The 22,506-nt window shown below is 35.5% G+C and overlaps 1 protein-coding gene across 1 annotated transcript; it reads right to left on the bottom strand.

Moving 5' to 3' along the window:
* Positions 1–6,929: 6,929 nt before the first annotated feature.
* Positions 6,930–10,151, bottom strand: LOC110114625 (transcription factor bHLH130-like). The gene is made up of 6 exons (XM_020847558.2): positions 9,176–10,151; positions 8,632–8,930; positions 8,402–8,554; positions 8,245–8,310; positions 8,031–8,099; positions 6,930–7,191 (listed from the first exon to the last, which is right to left on the bottom strand). Exons 1-6 carry the CDS (start codon positions 9,708–9,710, stop codon positions 7,117–7,119), a joined length of 1,197 nt encoding a protein of 398 aa, XP_020703217.1. The 5' UTR covers positions 9,711–10,151; the 3' UTR covers positions 6,930–7,116.
* Positions 10,152–22,506: the final 12,355 nt, after the last annotated feature.

The following is a 22,506-nucleotide window of genomic DNA, read 5'->3' as shown; positions in this document are numbered from 1 at the left end:
CTTACTAGAGAGATTGAAGAGATGAAAAGGGTTCAATCTAGAGAGATTGAAGAAATGAGAAAAGTTCAGAATGAAATGCAAGCAGAGTTGCAATTTTACAGAGCTGAAAAATAGAGGAAGAAGGACCAACAGGAGCAGCCATCTGCAAACAGTGAGGATACAGACGAGGATTAGATATTTTTTATGTTTGATGATTGTATAAATTAGAACTTGTGAACTTCTGAACTTGTGATTGTAACATTATCATGAACTTACTTGTGAACTTGTGATTGTAATCTTATGATGAGCTTGTGATTGTATTTATAATTTATGGTTCTGATGAATATAGCGGCATGTTGCCCAACATATCTTGCTCTTTCTACAGGTTTAAACTTTAGGGTGAACCTCCCTCAAATAGAGGGGATGCTGTCAATTTTTTTTTCAGGTGCTACAGGTTTCTGACGGCTAACCGGCGGTTTGGCCACCGAAAACTACGATACCGGACGGCCAATGACAAGCCGTCGGTAATGGCATTACACCGCCAGTTTATTACCGGCGGCTACCGACGGCCACCGGCGGTGTTACGGTGGACATCCGGCGATTTACATCGTCGGTAATCCCGACGGCTCGAACCGTCGGCTATCAACGGTAAAGGAACCGGCAGTCTACCGGCGTTTGCCGACGGTTTAAGAAACAAACGACGCCCACCTAAACCGCCGGATGACCGTCGGTAATATGACCGCCGGTCAGCCGTCGGTCAGATAACCTGTGGCGTAACGGCCGAAAAACTGCCAGTTCCAAATCCGGTTGTCACCGGCGGTATACGCTGCAGGAAAACCGCAGCCAACATAAACCGCTGGTACATGTTTCCTACGCAATTTTTTCCGGCGACTGGAAAACCATCGTAAAGCTGCCGGTAGTCCATAAAACCGCTGGCTAATCTAGCGTAACCGCCGGATTTCGGCGTTTTTCCTATAGTGAACATAAAATTTGGTGAAAATTAGATTTTTTATGAATTTTTGAAGTTGAAGCTATTAAATTATATTATTTAATTCATTTTCGAAGAAAATTGTACTGTGGGTCACATGGCAGGAGCGCGACGCGATAGTAGCAGACATGGAAACTTGAAAGCACTGTGGGACATGTGACAGGATATGCGAGCACCATGTGGCACATGATTTGGGCTCACTTAAATGAGTCAGCATCGGATCAGGCTATTGATTCAAACAGTGGGTGATTGATGGCTTTAATCGAGCCACATCACCTACAGATCGACCGTGCATGATACACTATTGGTTTCGTCAAATGAGTCATGTCGTTCGACGCTCTCTGGGCTATATGATCGTGTGTGTATCGCGATCAGACGGCTCTACTCTTACCTGAGCTTATTAGTTCATTTTGAATTAAATTTTGAAATAGGCATAACTTGAAAAATATTCTTCCAAATTTAATGATATTTGAAACCCAGATTTAGGATAAGATAATCTCACAATACCTAGAGTTTGAAGGCTCCATGTATTGTTGATTTTATTTTATTTTTAAATTGAAGTTTAAATTAAAAGTTGAGATATCTTACAATTCCATGGATAAATTTTGGAGTATTTGGGTTTGTTGGAAAGCCGGAGAGGTCATCTACTACTTTGCTGAAGAACTCAAGAGCTTTTGATGGATGGATTTGAATATGGTAATGCAAATCCTATTTTCTCTTTCTCTCTTCACTAAATGGTGTTTTTGAGCTTGAAAAAGTGTTGGAAAGCTTTTCTTATAGCTAAAGAAGTTTAGTGTTCAGTTGGAAGGGTTAGAGGCTGCTGGATGAGAAGAAAATGAATAAGTTAAGGGACCATGATGTTTTTTTTTTTTCTTTTCCAACATTATCCTTAATGATTGTTAGGATTGATTGAGGGGGAGAGGCTTTGAATTGAAGCTAAGTACCCCTCACAACTATCCAAATGCATGGAGGCATGTAATTATTAGATTTATTTGCATTGCCAAGGTGGCATAGCCACTTAAGCTCACATAAGGACTTGTTTGATCATTCAACTGGTAAGACCAGTCAATATGGATGATGTGACAGTCAAAGGAATATATTTTACTAGTTGGATATGTGGTCAAATTCTTGAAGCCATAGGTTTGAAATTTTCATTAAATAAATGAGATTAGAGAGGGTTTAGACCTCTCCAAATGGGTTGACTAAGTAAAATAAAGGAGGATTTGACTTAAAAAATATTTTGGACATATACGGAGTATCCAATTAAATGTTTTTGAGGGGTTGATTTGATTTAAAATGGCTTGAATGATTGAATTTGACAAATATATGGTTAAAATTTATTTGGTCAACCACGGTTGACATAGTCAATCTGGTCAACCCATGGGTTGGATTTGGTTCCAACAGGTCTAGAATAATATTTTAGACTTAATGGAAATGATTATGCATTTGTGAGGCCATTTAGTCAAGGGCTATTGGGTCAATTATGGTTGACTTGGTCAATTAGGTTGAACCATGGTAAGGATTTGGGCTCAACATGTTTGATTTGATATTTAGGGACGATGGAGATGATCTCATAGTCTAGATTGGTCATTTTAATGAAAATGAGTAGTTGGACTCTTAAAAGGAATTTAGGTCAACCTTGATTGACATTGTCAACCCTGGTTGACATGGTCAACCAGGATGACTCAAGGTCTAAGTTTGGGTATTAACTTGGTTTAACATTTGGAGTTGAATGGAGATGGTTTCATCCAATGGGGAGACCATTTGGATTGAAATGACCATTCAAGCTCTTGAGGGGCCTTTTGGTCATTTTGACACCTGGTCAATTGGGGGTCAAGGTGAGTCCACTAAATTATATATTAATGCTTAACATATCATGATTTAGGGTTTGGATGTGATTAGAAGCTTTGGATAAAACTCTATGGTCAAATTCTACTAGGTGGGAGGTCTAGTGGCATATGCAATAAAATTTTGAAGGTTTTATAGCCTGTAAAAATATATACAATTTATGGGGTAAAAGTCAAATAATGAGCTCCAATTTAGAGGGTTTACCCTAGGGACATGCTCTATTAATATGCAATTGACAGATCATTAATCAAAGATCACTTGTCTAGGTTTCTAGGTGGTCAAAATTTTACTTAACATAGGCTTCAAGACTCAGGCTTTTGGCTTGGATTTCAAGATTTAAGCTGGGTTTTGGAGTTGAAAGAATGGATTTTAATTATCCAAATCATTAATAATCATTTAGATTATTAGAGATGACTGAATAAGATTAGAGCCAGGTTTGAGACTATATTGATTGAGTTTGGCATAATTAAGGGTCAAGACTGGTCAAGAGTTTGAAATAGTTTAAAGTTTAACTTGATTTGAAGTTTTGGTTGACTTGAGATCTAGATTGGTTTGGGGTCTTGATTGATTTGAGGTATGGATTGATCTAGGGTCTGGATTGATTTGGTGTCAAGATGGATCCCTAATGACCTCATATAAAAAGGAGGTCAACACTCTATTTTGATTTTTATATAGTCATGACTAGTTTATTATTCAGTTTTCTTGCTTCTACATGTAGCCATATATTATAGTGTAAATACATTTTGATGAAATAAAAGAAATCTTGTGGATGAGTTATTTTAAGTATTTGGATGTGTTTGTAGCTTTGTATAATGTAGTTTTATTTAAAATAAAATTTGAAGAGAATAAGAAACATTCGAAAACTAGATCTTGAGATTTTCCTGTAAAAGCTAAACACGATTGGACTTTGCTAATTGGGTTGGAGTGTGACAAGCATAACATACATGACTTGTGGAAGATGATTTTCATGGCAAAAGTAAGAAGACTTAAATCTTGGAGATAATTGATGACTAGCTCATATATTCTCCTCTTATAAGTGAAGGCTGTTTAATAAGAAGGTGGGCAATCATCATGTTTGAGAAAATAAACATTAGTGTTTGTGTCAATAGTGGGCATCAAACTTTTTAGTGTTAATGATGGGCATTGACATTATTGTCGATAATGGACATTGACATTGTTGTCAATTAAAGAAGTTTTTAACTTTATTGGTGATGATGAGAGAATTTGTGTTGATGACATACATTGGCCTTGGTGGTCAGTGTATGCATCGATGATGGTCATGGTGATGTCAAATGTCAATATTGGTGTCATTGCTAGGCATTGGACTTATTAGAATGATTAGAATTTGTACTAACACTAACAATAAGCATCAACCTTATTAATGACGGTGATCATAGGTATTGGTGTCGATAAAGGACTTCAATCATATTGGATACAATGAGAGTGCATAGGGTGTTAGTTTTGTCTATGTTTCAACATTATTTATGATGATGAACATTGTTGATGATGTTGATGAGAGACTGATGTAGAATAAAGAGTCAATTCTTATGCTTGTGTATGATATTTACATATAATATTATTTTCCTTCTATAATGGAGAATTATTTTTATAACTGTTGTATGTTGAATTGTATACAAGTTAACAAATTTATTTGAGCCCAACTTGTCAATCAAAATTATTATTTTTTAATCTCTTCCAAGAATTAGAAAATCTAAATAGTTTAACAAATTCATCGTATTCATATGTGAATTTAATTAATTAAAAGGATAGCATGAATTTACAATCTTAAATGATTAAAGATTTGTTAATTTATCTTTTTTATTCCCTTCTTAACTCTTTTGTTACCAAGACGTGTTATATAATTTAAGTTGAAAATTGTTCGCATAATTAACAAATTGAAAAAATAAGAAAAATCGAAAAACCATGAGATGAACATAGAAGAATTCAAATTACTTTATTGATGAAAATATTATGACTACATCGTAAATCTAGAAAAATAAATTAGTTCATGATAGAATTGGTAGAACAAGATATTTCAATCATGAAATTAAAAAATACGAAGATAATAAATAAAAAAAATGAAGAATAGAACCAGTTGTGATCTTGTGCCCAAAATCATTTTGAATTCTCCATAATATTTGCTCAATTATTTCTCCATAAATTTCCCTTCATGGCCTTCTCACTCCCTTTTAAAATCTACAATTTAAACTCTTTAACATAAGCCCCTAATACCAATCTAACACCTTCATGATTGTAAAACTTCTTTAAAATAAAACATGTTTGATTGTTGCAACGCTCTGATCAACCATCAATATGTTATCTGCTTTGTATTTTCTATATTTTCTGTGCGAGGTGTTGTGCATGACACTTAAGACTAGCATTAAGGAACAGTCTTCCCTGTTAAAGTTTTAAAAATGAGCTTTTAATAGTCTAAAAAGGGAGAAATTATTACGTGAGGTTACTGGATGCTGTCCAGAGGCCAGTTAGGACACACCACATCATTAATACGTTGTTTGTCTTTATTATGTACCACTGTGTATCAAGCGATATGGTATTTTGATATTAATGATACTAGAAGGTGATGATTTATTCCTTGATATTTCAAAATTTTGTTATTTTTATTTGTCAAGATGACTTTTGCATTGTAATTGTTGGTATTTTGATATTAATGAAACTAGAATGTGATGATTTATTCCTTATGATGAAGTCGAAAGGGAGTTGTTTTGAGTACCTTTATGAATGGCACTAGAGTTATGGTCTGAATCTCGAACTCCATGGGAACGTTCATTGAATTCCTTGATGCACGAGCTAAAATCACTTGAGCCAATCCTATACAAAAGAAAGTTTTTCTTTTGAATGATTTATGAAATGAATTCCTTTGTAGGCATGAGATGCTATGCATGTTGTATATTGTATTCCTATAAATTAAATGGCATTTGAATTGACAACCTAAGCAAAATAGGAAACTTGTGTGGTAGGATGTGATGATGATGATCATGAATTTTAGGGGTGTCAATTTCGAGCTAATTGGGTCAATCCGAACTTGACCCGTTTTTACAAACAGGTCGGATTTTCGGATCCGAACCCGACCCGATCCCCAGACACGGCAATCCGGACATCGGCGGGTCGGTAGTCGACAACAGTCAATGGTGCAGCACGGTAGACAGAACGATGTGGACACGACAAGAGATGAGCGAGTCGAGACGCGTGATTGGCCTCACAACTTGTGGTTGGCCACGGGCAGTTGCGATTAGCTGTGGTCACGCGGGGAGTGGTCATCCTGGGTTTCCAGGTCAACCCGAACCCGACTCGATTTTTGAAATGGATAAAAAATCCAAACCTGAACCCGAAATTTGGTGTCAAGTGCGAATCGCGTTTTCGGGTCCTGTCAATTATCAACACCGCTAAGTGATTTTTTAGGATTACAATTTTTTTATTTTTTTTAGTTATACCACAAGTAACACTTTTATGAGCATCTTCAATTGGCTATTATAGAGTCTATTTTCTCGCCTTAAGGGCAATAATCTTAGATTGAAAAATCCATCTTTTGGGGAACATCCATTATGTTTTGATGACATATTAAGGTATATCCCTTTTTCGTATAGTAGAAAATTCCTAATCCTCTCTCTCTCTCTCTCTCTCTCTCTCTCTCTCTCTCTCTCTCTTCCATAAGATATTTTTATTTACTAGTTTTTCTAAGATTGAAAGCTTCTATCCACATCTTCATTATAATAAGTCAAAAGAGCTTACATTTATAAAAAAAAAAAAAAAATCTTCTTCCTTTATATAACGAGCTTTTAAAATTTTATTTAAACTAGCTCATTTATATATTGTTGATCCACCTCAAATCCTAAAGAACATTGAGGAAGCAACCATTATATCTTTTGATCAAACAATTAAAATAATCAAAAACTATTTTTAAGCACATTCCAATAAAAAAAACCAAAATCATATTCAAAAACACCTTCGACATTTAAATTTCTTCCCAAAAAAAAAAAAAATCAATGTCACATCACAAGAATTAGTAAACTCCATACTTTCTTGCAGCTGAAAATTAGTCGTTGGTATTTGGTGATCCCTGAATAATTCCAAGGAAGAAAAAAAAAAAGAAGAAGAAGATTACGTAGAGCACACTATCAGTAGGTATAAGATCTAAAATCACATACCTATACTTTTTTCTCCTCTACCAAAATTGGCATTGGAGCAAAGGAAAACAAAGAGGGACTAAGGTTCTCCATTTCCCTACAACTGCCACTTTATCACTATCGATATCTTATAATTTTCTCTGTACAATAAACATCTCAGCTTGCCTGATTCTGGTAGGGTTTCTGTTTGCTAACTGAGCAGGTGCAGCTTGCCCTAATATCAGATATTGACTGCAAAGAATAGTAATCAACATTATAAATAAGCAGATTATTCAAATTCTTAACGTATTTGAAGAAGCAAAGATATAGTCTTCTGAAAATAGTTATTCATGAAAATATTATGAGAGAATTCAAAGTTATCTGCTATTTTTATAAAGAAGAATATTAGGGTGGTCGATGAATATATATATCAAATTCATATGAATACTTTTAATTAAATAATCACTGCTTTCTTACTTTTAATATATAGAAGGCTGCTTTTAAAAATAGTAAAAAAGTAATTCCAAACGAAATCAAACTCTGCGTAATATTTTTTATTTTTTTAGTACAAAAATTAAGCTCTACAGTTTGACAATTTAATCGTAGGACTCATTTTATTGAGCTCTTTGTTTTGGTTAAAAAATTAAGCAGATTATTTTTTTTAAATACCGACCCTAAAATAAACTTTCTTTAGAGCAGAAGATTAAAGTTTCTTAACAAAACAAACTTTTAATGGAAATTTATTGCTCTCTTTCATGAAAAAATGTACTCTCCTGCTGAGTTTTTTGATTTTTTTTCAATTTTCATGACAAGCGTGCCTTATAGTTAATGATCCAAACCATTCAATCCATTTTGGATGATTGGGATTCTTTTGATTTTGATGATTTTGAAAAAGATAATGCTAATTATTCATAATAAAGTAGATGATTAAACTGGTAAATTCACAGAACAAATTTAATAACAGATTTGTATTCTTTATTTTTTCTTTACCGTACAATGAGAATTCGTAACTCAGAGCTTTTTATTGAAAAAGAAAAAAAAAAAACAAGCTTAAGAGGAAACAGAATAGTTTTAATCCTAAAATTCCGTACCTTGACCTGTCTCTGGAGATCTTTGATGTAGTCAACGGCTAAATCGAGCATATCCGCAGTATTAGTTTGCTGCAATCCAAAATTGCAAATGACTTTAGAGATACAGAAGGAAAATAATTTTCCCCAAAAAAAAAATTGCAAATGACAGAAATAAGCATCAAATTTGATGCTTCGGGAAAAAAAAAGTACTGAACAGTATTAATTTGGTAATTACCTTATCCATGTTGGGCACTAGCTCCTGCAACTTCCTCATCCTCTCGCTAATTCTAGTCCTCCTAACCTGAAAAGATTCAGACTTTTCGTAAAACATCTACTCGTTAATTGGAAAATAATCAAGATCGAATTGAGGATAAAAATATAGTTTTTTTTACCCTCTCTGCGATGCTCCGGGGATGAGTAGCGCAGCCTCTCTTAGCACGGATCTTGCAGGGAACAGAGTCCTGAAAATGGAGGAACTTCTCAATCGCCGCCATCTCCGAAGTCGTCTTCGGCAAGCTGAACTGGTGAGTGAGCCCAGCTCCATTCTATAAAACCAAACAATATTTGTTCAGACGTGTAGCAGATGGCCGGAGAAGAAAGAGTTGAGAATGAGATGGAGTACCTGAAGCTCTGTTTGATTTAGTCCCACAACATCTCTGGCTCTCTTGCTCTCTCTGGGAGAGAAGTTATCTGAGAGCAAGGAGTCCTCCCAGGAGTTAACCGGGTAGCCGGGAATGAAACAGTGGCCATTACTGCTCTCCTCCGGGCTTCCGCCGCCGCCGCCGGATATTCCCTCGCTCCCCATCTCAGAGATCTGAGACAGTGAGTTTTGCCTTGAGGAGAAGTTAATTTGGCCCTTAAAGTCTGCCCCCATGCCATTCCTGTTACTGCTGGCAGACATCCCTCTAAGCAAACCATACCCTAAAAAAGCACAATAAATTAACAAACTCAGATAGAAAAAAAAGGAGGAGGAATTTTGCTTCAATTTATAAGGAAAATACGTTTTTTTTGGGAATAAAGGCAAAGAAGTTAGAATTTATCAGCTGGGAAAAAATTGCCATATTAAACAAAACTAGAGAGCATCGCAGAATGGATAATAATTTAAGAAGCTTTCCATCCCCAGTAGAAGTTTGATCTCTATCTTGAAAAAGGAAAGAGGAGATTACCACTGTCAACGTTTAAGTTAGACAAGAATCCAGCAGGGGAGCTACTCTGCCGGATTAGATTCGCGCTGCTGGCGCCACCGGGTTTCATCTGGTCAGTCTCCATAGCCATGGAGCTTACCACTCGGTAAGCGTTATCGGCCATGGGCTGCTGCTGCTGCGAGTGATAAAGCATCTGAGAAGACATAGAGGAGAAACCTTCGCTCTGTTCCACCGCCGCCGGCGTAAATAAAGTATTCCTTTGCCCCTGCCCGCTGCCCGCCGTGGACTTGCTGCGTATCTCTTCGCGTTGATTTTGTGCGAGGAAGCGAGCGAAAAGGGATTCCATCTCAGGGCTGGAAGGTCTCACGGGTTGGAAATCCTCGCAGACCTCGCCGAGGAGAGTGGTCGGTGCCGAACTGAAGCGGAGAAGACCGGAATTCATCTCCTGCTCTCTCTGCAGATCGGAGTCCTCTTTTCGGTGCCCGAACGCCGCTGCCGCCGTCGTGAACTGGAGGTTTAGGCCTTTCGTCGTCGCCGCCGATGGAGATCCGTACATCACACTCTCTTCCTTCTCCCTCTCTACTCGCAGTATCAGATCCGGATCAATACCCAAAACCTAAAGCTGGAATTCAGCACAAATCCCGTGTTTTCGCCGCTTGACCATCCACTCGCTCCTCGCCGGAAATCAAAACTGATTTTTTTACACCTCCACAAATCCGACGGACAAGAAAAAGAAACGAAGCCGAGAAGTCAGTAAAGGAGTTCCTTTTAAGCTTCGGAGCCTTCGTCTTCCTCTCCTCTTCTCCCTCAATTCGTCTTCAAAGAAGACGATGAGATTGTTCAATCCTTCCGCTCCTATCGTCTCCTCACTCCAAAAACTTAGAAATTATTTTATTTTCCCAAAATTACATATTTTCCCGTCCTCTCGAAGCACCGAAATCCAGGAAGTGATTTTGGGTCTTTTATATGCGGTAAGGGCTTCCCAGAGAGCAAAGAGGATGCGGTCTGGGCATCAGCTATTTATATGCCCGAGCAGACATAAATACCCCCAACTATCTTCATATATTTACAGAACGCCATCAGTCTGTAAATGTCAATCTCGTTTAGAAGAAGTTAAGCTGTTCCGGCTTCGTGGAAGATGTGGCTAAAGCTGATTCATTCGATGGATAATACGACCCATGGTAACAGGATAATCTGATGAGAATGGGAACACCGTAAACGATTTCCCATTGAGGTAGTTATTCTAAAAAATATTCATTTATCCTAGAGTTTTTGTTCACTAGGTTGATATTTGTATAAGTTAAAAGATTTCATTTAGGACGGCTTTCTTATTCTTTAAAATAGCTTTTTAATATAAAATTTTAATTTTTAACTACAAAATTGTTTTAAGAGGCAATAAAAAAATCGACCTAAATGAAGTCTAAGTATCATTTTATGTTATTCTCAAAGATGAGAACAAGGTCCATTTCAATTCTCTCAATAGCTTGAGACAATGATGTCCTCAATCCAATTTATCTTTGCCATTAATATGGATGCCTTTTCTTATCTCTAGGACTATGAGATCAATGCTTCTAGATATTCTCCCATTATTAAAAGAACATGCTCTATTTGTTATATTCTCTTTTCAAATGACTTTTCGGTGAGGGTTAATACTAATTTTGATATAGTTCAAACTCTCAAGCACTATCTTTATTTATATTGTGTTCATGGGATCGGAAATTAATCCTAAAAAATCTATAATTTGGATCTCTTGAGCTATGGTGGTCATTTTAGGTTTTGTGATTTTGGCTATTAACATTGGGAATTTCCTCTTAAATATCTCGTTCTTCCTATTATGATTGGGCATTTTTCTCTAAAGATTGTACACATATTATATATAAAATCACTTATTGGCTTGAGGTATGAAAAATGAAAACCCTTCTATTGGAGGAATATTTCACTTTATCAGGCCAGCTTTCAATGAGTTTTTGCCCTATTAGCCCCATTCCTTTTCTCTCCTCAAATGCATTATGAAGAAAACTTACTTCTCTCACCCTTCACTTTTTCACCAATAGAGGTAACTAGAAAAATGCATTTATTTCATGGAAATAAATGATGTTGCCTAAAGATAAAAGGGACATATGCCTTAGCTAAATTTCTACCTCAACATCAAATGCAAAGCCAACATATTTTGGAAAATGATAAACTCCATTTATCTCTTCTATTGCTAGTGTTAGAAAGTGACGCCGGAGCTGAGCCATTAATTGTATTAACTTCAGGATAGTTTTATTTTGATTGGAAGCATATATGGCTACATATGATTAGTGCTCTCTTGTATTGAATGTAGCCTATTATAGGTTACTTTTTTCTATAAATAGAAGACATTCATTGTAATAGAGATAAATTTGAGATGAATAATATTTGAGTAGTTTTTACACTGCTTTTGGGTTTCTGTATCCTGAAGGATTTTAGGTGGTGATCCCTCCCCCAAGAAGGAGTTCTTGGTCCCGTCACCGGATCCTCGACGTGGATTCGTCGAGACCCCTACCTAGCCGGTGTCAAAAAGCTTATGATTCCATTTGGACATATTATGTTGATAAGGTCTCTTCCTTATATTTGAGGTGGAAGAGAAATTGTTCTTTGGATTTTTGAAGAAAATCTTCAATCCAACTGTTGGATTAAAGGTTATACTCTTCTAGATATTTTTGGATCCATTAGAAGGTAAATTATGCAGTGAATTACAAGTATTAATTAGAGAATAATGGAAGGACTGCTCATATCATAAGTTAGAGGTAAAATATGAAATTAAAATTGTCCATATTATATTCAAAATCATGGGATGAATTAGATTTCATTGGATTGGATTCGATTTTAATCTCCCAAAGTTTTGGGATTTTGATTCCAGCCATTTGATATTTAATTAGATAGTTGAGATTAATGCCTCCATATTAATAGGATCTTATGGCGATTAAATACCCAATGAAACTGCACCGTGTGGAAAAGTGAGTGTACATTTAGCTGCTAACTATATAATACTCCAACTAAATGCAAATTAAAGCACATGACATTAAAAAAATAATATCTCTATATATACTGATCCAAATTGGAAAAATAAATCCTCTATAAACTTAGTATGAAATTCCTTGTCTAATGAAACCAAATTCAAGGTCAAAGAATTGGAAGACTAGGTAAATTAGGTTGAATTATGAATTATTTGTGTTGATTAAATAGCATGCTTAGTTATTTTAAATTGGGTTTGAATTTAACTTGATTAAATTCCAGGAGTATATAATCACATGAAAATTCCTCAATGTGATTTGAATTTTACCTCCGGTTTTAATTGACTTTTTAAATCCATAGGTTAATTTTCACCAATAAATTTAAAAATAATAAAAATGAAATCAATAATAATTATTACATTGATCTCAAACAAATAGATGGGCTTATGCTTTAGTGAGAGAAAGTCTGAGAATTCAAATTTCTATTTTCGGCGGTTCTTGGTTTTCTTCGCGGCGGCGTAGTCCGGCCATCTGCCGGCTCTCCAGCGGGACGGGGAGGGAACGATGGAGGCTAGACATATTCTTCCTTCGGATGCTTGGAAGAATTACAGGAAAAATCTGGCTTTACCAGTCCTTGACTCTTCGGATGTTTTTAATGGGGGTTCTAATTTCAAAGGTTTGAAGGAAAAGCCGTTGATTATCAACGAGGGAGGTCAGTTGAACAAAAAAGTGACTCCAGTAATTTTCCCTCGTAAAGGAAAGGATGTGTTGGAAGAGCATCCTCTGAATGTGATGGTATTCTCGCCTGTACAGGTTGTGAAAAACAATGATGGTGGTAATCGAAGCTTAGGAGCATCTTCTTCTGCTGGAGGACATATTATTTTTAACAAAGGTGTTAATTCAAAATCTCTGCCGTCTTCTCCGATTAATCGTGATTCTTTCTCAGAGTCTCTGAAAATCCGCAATACAGAAGATGTTAATAGTATTGATGTGAATTTGCCTCCGAGGAAGGATGTTGATATCCCTACAAATGTAACAGGAGCCATTTTAGACAATTCTAATTATGTGGTGAATAATGATGTTAATGTGAAGGTGAATTCGGTTTGGAGCAGGCGTTCGTATGTGAAGGTCGACAATTTGGACCTAGGATCTTTCTTATCGGAAGATGGTAAAGTGGTTTTGCTTCATGCTGACAAGGAGTTAGAAAATGCTAAGAAATTAGAAAAGGCCCTTGTTGTGAAAATTTTTGGGGAGAATACTCCGTTTCATGTGATCAGTATAGATTTAAGAAGACAATGGGATAAGTTCGGTAAATTCCACATTACTGGCATGGGACTTGGCTGGTTTTTGTGCTCTTTTGAAGATCCAAAGGCTTTAGAGAGTATTCTTTTGGGTGGCCCTTGGTGGATCAGGGGAAAAGTTATTCATTTGGACAAGTGGTCGGTGAACATCAATCCAACGTCTCTGAAGGGGATTACATCACCTGTATGGATTCGATTAAACAATTTACTTCTGCAATGTTGGGATGAGGTAAACATTTGTAGAATTACTTCTCTGGTCGGCAATCCATATCTTCTTGATGGGAATATGTTCCAGTGGAGTAGAAGGGAATATGCACGGGTATGTGTTCGAATTCCTCTTGATTTGAAGTTACCAAAAGGTGTTTGGGTGAAAGGTTTGGCTGGAGAGTTTTATCAAAAAGTAGAATATGAAGGGATTTCTAATATATGTTCTAATTGTGGTAAAATTGGGCATGATTTGAAGACATGTCATGAGGTGAAGGAGAAAGTAATTATGGATTCTAGTACAGCTCTTCCTACGGGTGTGGTTGGTAATAAGGTGACTAAAGTAATGGCTGCAAAGTCTATTGCTGAAGAAGGGAAGGCTGCAGAATACTCCTGGACTCTAGTGAAACATGGTTAAATAAGAGTTAATAAGATCTCGATTAACAGAAGATTTTTCAACAAAAAGAGTTCTGTAACTAAGAAGAAAATTTTTCTTCCAAAAACTGGTACCTCCAATTTGAAGGTGATGGGGAAATTGTTAGAGGAGTAGTTTGAAAAAAATGAGAATATCCTTAATCCTGATGCGGTTGTAAATGTAAATTCTCTGGGAGTTCGTTGTTATTTTGGAATTGTAGAGGAGCCAAAAAGTTGGAGGCTGCTCTATATCTCAAGGAGATGGTCAAGGATCATAAGGTGTTCTTTATAGGTTTACTGGAAACAAAAATTAATTCTCAGGACAATTGTCACCTGATGAAATTTCTGGGTAATAGTTGGGATTCTTTTGTAGTTCCATCGGTTGGTTTATCGGGTGGACTTATGGTGTTATGGAGGAATGATTTAGCTTCTTTTTCGATTGTGGAAGCTACGTCTCAGATGATCTTGGGTAAATTGGAGGTGCATGGCAAAGGAAGTTGGATTGTTGCTTCTATTTATGGAAACACAGATGCTTTGGAGAGGAGAAGACTTTGGGTTGATATTGAGAGGCATTGTTCTAATGAGCTTCCTATGATTGTGGGAGGGGATTTTAATTGTGTGGGCTCCCAATCTGAAAAAAGAGGTGGTAAGAAATTCTACTTAACTCAAGGCTCGAAGGATTTCATTAATTTCATGATTGTTAATGATCTTCATGAAGTGAATTCGATAGGATCTAAATTCACTTGGTGTAACAATAAAAATGGTAGTGCCCGGATATTGGAAAAATTGGATAGGTGTTTAATTAATTCATCTTCTTTAAATATTTTACAACTTGCTACGGTTAAACACTTATCCCGTATTGCTTCTAATCATTGCCCCTTATTGTTGGATATCTATAAACCGAGTGATAAGCTTAACAGAGAGATTCGTTATGAAGAGACTTGGGCTTCCTATCATGGAGCTGCGGCCCTAGTGAATAAAATTTGGCGTAGGAATTGTTGGTCTGATCCCCAATCTGCTCTCAACCTGAAGCTCAAAAGAACTCTAAAAGGGCTCTTTTACTAGAGTAAGGCTAAGTTCTTGGATCTAAACTCTCTCAGGGATAAACTGGAGATTGAAATACAGGAAATTCAACAAGAGGAGGATAAAGGCTGGATTTCCTTGGAGAGAATACAGCTTTTGAGATTTAAGATTAATGAACTTAATGTGACTTTGGCTAGACTCAACACATGGTGGAGGCAAAGGGCCAAAGCTACATGGATGGATGAGGGTGACTGTAATTCGTCTTTCTTCCATACTTTTGCCAATGCTAGAAGGAATACTAATTGGATTAGTCATATTGAAACTAAGGATGGGGTTATTTCGAAAGATATTGATCTCATACAAAAAACTTTCTCATATTTTTTCAAGATGAAATGGAAACAAAGAAAGTGTTCTTTGGAGGGGTGGCCTAACTCTTCTAATGTCATTAGTAGTGGTGATAAAATGTTGCTTGATGCTGAGTTTACGAAAGAGGAGCTGCAAGTGGTTGTGGATAATTCTGTTAGAAGCATTTCTCCTGGATTGGATGGGATTACACTCTCTTTTTTCAAAGACTTTTGGAAGGTGGTTAAAGAGGATGTATGGCTTGTGGTTAATCATTTCCTGGTTTCAGGTGTAATGGATCGGTCTTGGAAAGAGACCTTGATTGTTTTGATCCCTAAAATCATGAGTCCTCATGAACCTGCTCACTTCCGACCTATCAGTTTGTGTATGACCATTTATAAAATCATAGCGAAAATGCTATTGAATAGATTAGACATTCACAAACTCATCACGGTGGATCAAGTGGCTTTTATTAGAGGTCATTCTCTATTAGATCATGTTCTGATTGCTCAGGAAGTTTTTAACAAATTCAGATGGTCTAAATCTAGAAGAGAGATGTTAGTTATTAAGCTTGACATGGAGCAAACGTATGACAACATGGGATGTAAAACACTAAGGCAAGTTCTCATTCGGTTTCGTTTTCCTAACAGATTTATGGAGCTGTTATTGCATTGTGTGCTAGATTCCAAATATTGCATTTTGATTAATGGTAAGAAGACGGATTGGATAGAAGGTAAATGCGGATTTAGGCAAGGTTGTCCTTTATCTCCATTTTTATTCATTTTATGTTCCCAAATTCTGTCTGATGCTTTATTCCTGAGAAGAAATGGATTGGGAATTTCGATCTCTGCTTCAGCCCCGAGAGTTTTACATTTGCTCTATGCAGATGACATCTTAATTTTTGCGGAGGCAAGGATGAAGGAGGTTAAAGGTTTGAAGAAAATTATTTCTAACTATTGTAGTTGGAAGGGTCAAAAGGTTAATTCTTCTAAATCTATGATTCTTTTTTGTAAGAATACAAGGAGAAGCAACTAGGGAAAATTGTTAAGATGCTCAATTTCACGATTGTTAAGGATATCAGTTATCTTGGGGTTAAAATGACATTGAGGAGAATGGTGGCATCGGATTTTCAGCCTTTATTGGAAGCTGCAGCCAGGAGATTGAATACATGGGGGAAAAGGTGTATTTCCTTGGAGGGAAAACTGATTCTAGCTAAATCAGCTTTCCTTCCCCTTCCTCTATTTTTGTCTACTCTTTCGTTGGTTCCTTTGAGTATTCTTAAAGAGTTTGGCAAGATGTGTAGAGGGTTTATATGGAGTAAAAACAATGATAAAGCAGGAATTCATTATGCTTCTTGGGAGTTATTATGCAGACCGAAAATTGAAGGTGGTAGAGGAATGTTCTCTGCCAGTCTAAGGGTCGGTCCTTTATGTGCCAAGTTTGCTTGGAATTTTTTAACCAAGCTTAATTCTCTTTTGAATCTTATTCTTAAAGCAAAATATGGTGATGATGTGTGGTCGGGTACAGTGAAGCAATGTTGTTCTCCGACTTGGAAGATTATTACTATGGGTGCTGTTTTTCTTAAAAAAGTTGTTAGATGGGAGGTATCTAATGGTAATTCTATCAAATGGTTGCAGGACACTTAGATTTTAGATAGATGTCTTGCATCTTGGCCGACATTTTTCAGTAATCAAGATAATTCTGATTGTCTGCTTAGCTCTTTTATTTCCAGTGGCCAGTGGGATGTGTAAAGCTTGAAATCAGTTTTCGGTGAGCACTTGTTAAATCTTATTCTTAAAGTCCCTATCTGGACGGATAGATCTTGAGATACTATTGTTTTGAATGACAAATTTTCTGGGAAATCTATTACAGCATTGGTATATGAAGCAGCTTTAGTTCATAAGGAAGAATTTGTTCATTGGAAGTTGTTAAAAAAATTAAAATTAAACCCAAAAATTGAACTCTTTTGGTGGAGACTTTGTTATGATGCTATTCCTTCTAACTCTTTTATGGTAAAAAGAATGCAGAGCACTTATTCTGGTTGTCCGAGAGGGTGTGGTGAAGTTGAAGACAACGATCATTTAGTGGGGAAATGCTCCAAACTCAGGAAGATAATTGAATTATTGAATTGTTGGGGCATCAATATCCCTATGTTTCTCTGTTTTGAAGACTGTTTGCACAGCCTTCAAAATGACATTGGGAAAAGCTTGCTCTCGGCAAATATTTTCTGTAATACAGTTTGTTTGGTTTGGAAGAGCAGATGCAAGCTTGTTCATGGCAGTAATGAGGATTCGGATAACTGCATTGCTGCTAATGCTATTTCTTTAGCCGTGAGAAGCAATTTTCTTAATCTCCAACCAGAAAACTGGGATGCTAACCAGCGTTTGCTGATTTCTTCTTGGCATCCTTCTCCTCCATGATGGATTAAGATAAATGTAGATGCAGCTCTTAAGAAGAATAATTTGGCAGGTATTGGTGGTGTTGTCAGAGATGAAAAGGGGAGGTTTTTGATTGCTTTTGCCAACAATTCCTTGCATTGGGACATATCACATTTGGAGTTAATGGCCGTTCTTCACCTGAAGAATGTGGTTAAAAGTTGGATGTTTGAGGCTCAAGGGGTGATCATTGAAGGGGACAACTTGAATATCATCAAATTGCTGTAGAAATCGGTCAAAGATTGGAAGGTTAGTAGAGCAATTGATGATAAGTTGGCTTTCTTACTTGAGTTTAAGCAAATAGTTTTTTCTCATTCGTTAAGGAATGGGAACAAATTAGCGGATATTTGTGCTAATTTGGCTCTTGGGGGATCTTTTGTATGGGAAGATCTCCATGATGTTTTGATTCCTCCTTCTTTCTTATATTGCTTGAAGGAGGAATGTGATGCTTTAGGTTTGATTTGAGTAGTTGTACTTTGGTTTTAGTTTAATGCAATTTCAGCATTTCTTTAAAAAAAAAAAACTCATTATTCTTACAAATTTTTAATTCAATCGCATGGAAAATTTATCATATTCGTTCTTTGATAAAAAAAAAGGAATACTTTTTTTTTCATTCTTTTTGTCATTTCAATCATCTTTTTTATTATTTTATTTTTTTACTATTTTTTTCTTATTTTTGTGCCTTCTATGATCACCTCCATCCATTTAATTTAAATAAATATTAAATTTTAATTCAAAATTAAATAAAATTTAAATAAATAAAATAAAATTTCAAAAAAAATAAATAAAAATAATTCCAAAGTTTAAATAAAATTAATTACTTTAACTTAAACTAATAAACTTTAAATAAATAATTAAAATAAATTTTGCTTTATGTGTTTACTTCTTTTCATTGGAATGAAACAAATGTAACCTAAAAGCCTATGACATGTTGATTAATAATTCCAATGTATGTTGAAGTTATTAATTAACTTTGGTCTTTAAAAATTAATGTAAAAAATTTATCTTAAATAAATAAAATACATCAATAAATTTTAAATCATTAAGAGGTAAATTAAAATTAAATCCCTTAGCCTGCAACATCTAAATTTTACTTGTAAATGATCTAAACACAGCTTGATGAAAAGTTTGTATAGGTTGTTAGATCTGATTCAATTGCCCGAAGGCTAACTAAGAAGAGAGGTGAATTAGTTATTTTAAAATATCTTGGAAAAAAAATCATTCTTTAATTTTTTGCACAAAGAAAATTTTTATCAACTTAAAAATTTTCAAGCACAAAAATTTAAACGTGTAGAAAAGTAAAAATGCGGTAAAATAAGAACATATAAATTTATAGTGGTTCAGTCTAACTTAACCTACATCCACTCCCTGAGGACTCCCTCTTTAGATATTGCACTGTTACCAAAGTGACTCCATTTTTGCTTCCACAGCAAGGTGAAGAAGCCTTCACAATTACCCTCTCTTCCACCAATCCTTGGTGCGACAGAGTACCGTCATCCTTTTACACACTCCAAGTGTCGGTAGAGTACCGTCATCCTTTTATATCATCTAAGTGTTAGTAGAGTACTATCATCCTTTCACACCGTTCAAGTGTCGGTGGACTATCGTCGTTCTTTCACACTCTCTAAGTGTCGACAAAGAACCTGATCTTCTTCAAGATTTTGTCTCGAGTGTCTTCAAAGAAATAAGGAAGACATTTGCCATAAATATAAAGAGATTCTCACATTTGAGTATCCTTATGAACCATTCATACTCTTAAATTGCAAGAACTCTTTCTCCAACATTCTCTCAAATCACTCTCTAACTTACTCATAAAGAAAAATAAATAATGATCTTTTTCACAGTCAATTTTTAAGACCTTGTATATGAAAGACACAAAAAACCATCTAAAAATTTGAAAAATTTCAATTTGATCATCCACGATCGTACTGTACGATCGACAATTGTATGTACGAATATTTCAAAATTTACTGATATGATCTAATACAAACCAATTTTGTACTTTGAATTACCTGCTTACGAACTGACATTTTATATTATGATCAGTTTAAAAATTAAACGGATTGAACCGGTATAATTTAGTACAAAATGATTTTGTATTTTGAATAACATACTGTACAAAATTTATATCATATAGTACAAATTGTTTTAATCAAACCATGTTTTGTTTGGTATGAAAGTGGCCTCAAATATTTTGTACTTTGGAAGTCCTCTGTACGATCCTATGATCATATAGTATGAACTGTTCAAAAAATTCATCTGTTCAACTAGGTAAAAAGATAAGCATTCATTTCATACTCTTGATGTCATTTGTATGAACATATGATCATACAATATGAATGATTTATTAAAAGTTAGAAGTTTGTCAGGAGGAACTTTTATGTATTTATTTTGTACTCTAGAAGGCATATGTATGAAGCTAACTTCATACAACACGAACATGACTTAGAAAATTTTTCTAGCATGGTTTGATTAACTGCTTTATGAAGGTATGGTCAAGTCAAATCATCCCGTACGATATAAGATCGTATAATATGATTAGTTTAAAAAATTTACAAAATTTCACACTTCTCCAGTGTGTGTGTGCACGGTTATCCAATTACAATCACATTCTCTCAGACTCAAGAAAAATATAAAAAATATAAACATTAGAAATAATAAACCCTAATCTAATCTGACTTAAAGTCTTAACCTTTATGGAGTATGATTTCTCTGAAATATTAGTACACACAAACAACAAAAGTTATATTTCCAATATATGTTAGGAGAAATAATAGTCAATACAATAATATTTTGGAATCATAAAAAACACACATGATATGAAAATATAGTTATGAAAACTAAGTTGCAACAATCTCTCCCTTTTTTATGATGGCAAAATTATTATTGTTTGGGTTACTATTCAAAATAATTTTTCTCCTTAGCTTCCCCTAAAAGAATGGCCAATTAAATAACAAGGGATTTCCATGATGATAAAAAACAACAAACATAAAACAAAAACACAAACTTGAACAAAAAACACAAAAACGAACAAACATTTAACATTAAAAAACATACATACATGCCAAACATACACATACATATACATATATGCAAAGTAAAACATACACATACACATACATACATGCAAAACATCAAACATCAAACATTAAATATATAAATGCAAAACATCAAATAATATTCTAACTCCCCCTTTTGATAATAATAAAAAGGAAAGTTTTGATACCATACGCCTTGAAATGAGAGGTTTCTACATATAAATCAAAAGAGTTGCAAGAGAAAAGGATTTTAAACGGATTACAAATACAATATTAATTTCATAATACTAAAAAGTAAAATTTTAAAATTTTAAATCAAAGAACAACTATGATAAGAAAAGTCAACAAGGTTTAATGTTCATTATAGATAAATTAAATAAAAATGATTACTGCAAAAATGACGAAATGAAGATTAGTTAACTTCAAATTCAATAATGTATTTGATTGTTAATTAGATAAATTTGAATTAGAATTGAATGATTAAGGAATGAACACAGGCAAAATTTTCAATTGGCGATTTTGCACATCTTTTCAAATATTTGTGACACGCTTTGTGCAACTTTTCTACTTGGGCTAATTTTGTTCCTCTTTTTATTTTGTGAACCATTGCGCAATTTTACGGGTTCGGGTCAACCCGACCCGACTCGTTTGGGGTTCGGTCATTCGGCATTTTCCGCACAGGCGGCAACTTGCGGGAGACGACAGCGGACACCGGTGGTGTAGGAAATGCGGGGCAGGCGTCAAACGGCGACGCGACTCGCACAGGCGACAATGCGACTCATGCAGGTAGGAAACATGCAATAAAGTGGGCAGGCGACGAGCAGGCAACTCACGTCATGCGGGCAGGTGACGGCGATGCGACTCCGTTTCTGGTAGGCTAAGTGCGGTCATGCGGGCAGGCGACCGCGATGCGATTGAACGACTTCATCTCGGACAGGCTACGCGCGGTTAAGTGCGGCATCCGGGGCAATTTTCGTGTCATTCTGGGTCATTTTCGGGTTTCCAGGTCAACCCGAACCCGACCCGATTTTATAAACGGGTCAATTTTCTAGACCCGAACCCAATCTGCTTCGGGTTCAGGTCAACCCAAAGCTGAAATTTTTGGGTCGGGTTCGGGTCCGATTTTCGGGTCGGGTCCAATATTGACACCCCTAGTTTTACTCATTAAAAATACCAATATTTCAAGAATTAAAACATGCCAACAAAAACATAACATATTATATTGATATAAGAATCACATATAAGCATACTCTTTAAACATAATATCTTATCATAACATTTCACATTATAGCTTAACTACAACATCATTATAATATATAAAAGCACTAAACTCACAATGCAACATCACAACATCAATGTTTATGGTGGACAATTCTTAGTAATGCAAAATCTACGTTTGAATTTTTAATGTACAGGATATTACTGGATCATAATAGGTTCCCAAAGTGCTGTGCAATGGCTGAGAATATAGTGCATGTCACAGTTCTTTGTGATAAGTTCATTCTTTTGATTGAAGTGCTTAATAAATGGGGCTTCAAAGTCCCTAGTCTTCTTTTTTAGATTGTAAAGAAAAACTAAAGATTTTAGCTAAGTATAATCCATTTATTGCCAATCTCT

This window comes from Dendrobium catenatum, unplaced genomic scaffold (assembly GCF_001605985.2).
Source record: "Dendrobium catenatum unplaced genomic scaffold, ASM160598v2 fragScaff_scaffold_358, whole genome shotgun sequence".
Classification (NCBI taxonomy): domain Eukaryota; kingdom Viridiplantae; phylum Streptophyta; class Magnoliopsida; order Asparagales; family Orchidaceae; genus Dendrobium; species Dendrobium catenatum.
The sequence above is the reverse complement of the archived record's forward strand: the minus strand, read 5'-3'. Positions and strand labels throughout refer to the sequence as shown.

Excerpts from the sequence above, each read along its gene's own strand:
- LOC110114625 (XM_020847558.2), bottom strand. The coding sequence starts at position 9,710 with ATGTACGGATCTCCATCGGCGGCGACGACGAAAGGCCTAAACCTCCAG. Across the intron at positions 8,555-8,631 it reads TAAATCAAACAGAGCTTCAG|AATGGAGCTGGGCTCACTCA; the intron begins GTACTCCATCTC and ends TTGGTTTTATAG. Across the intron at positions 8,100-8,244 it reads TAGTGCCCAACATGGATAAG|CAAACTAATACTGCGGATAT; the intron begins GTAATTACCAAA and ends TTTGGATTGCAG.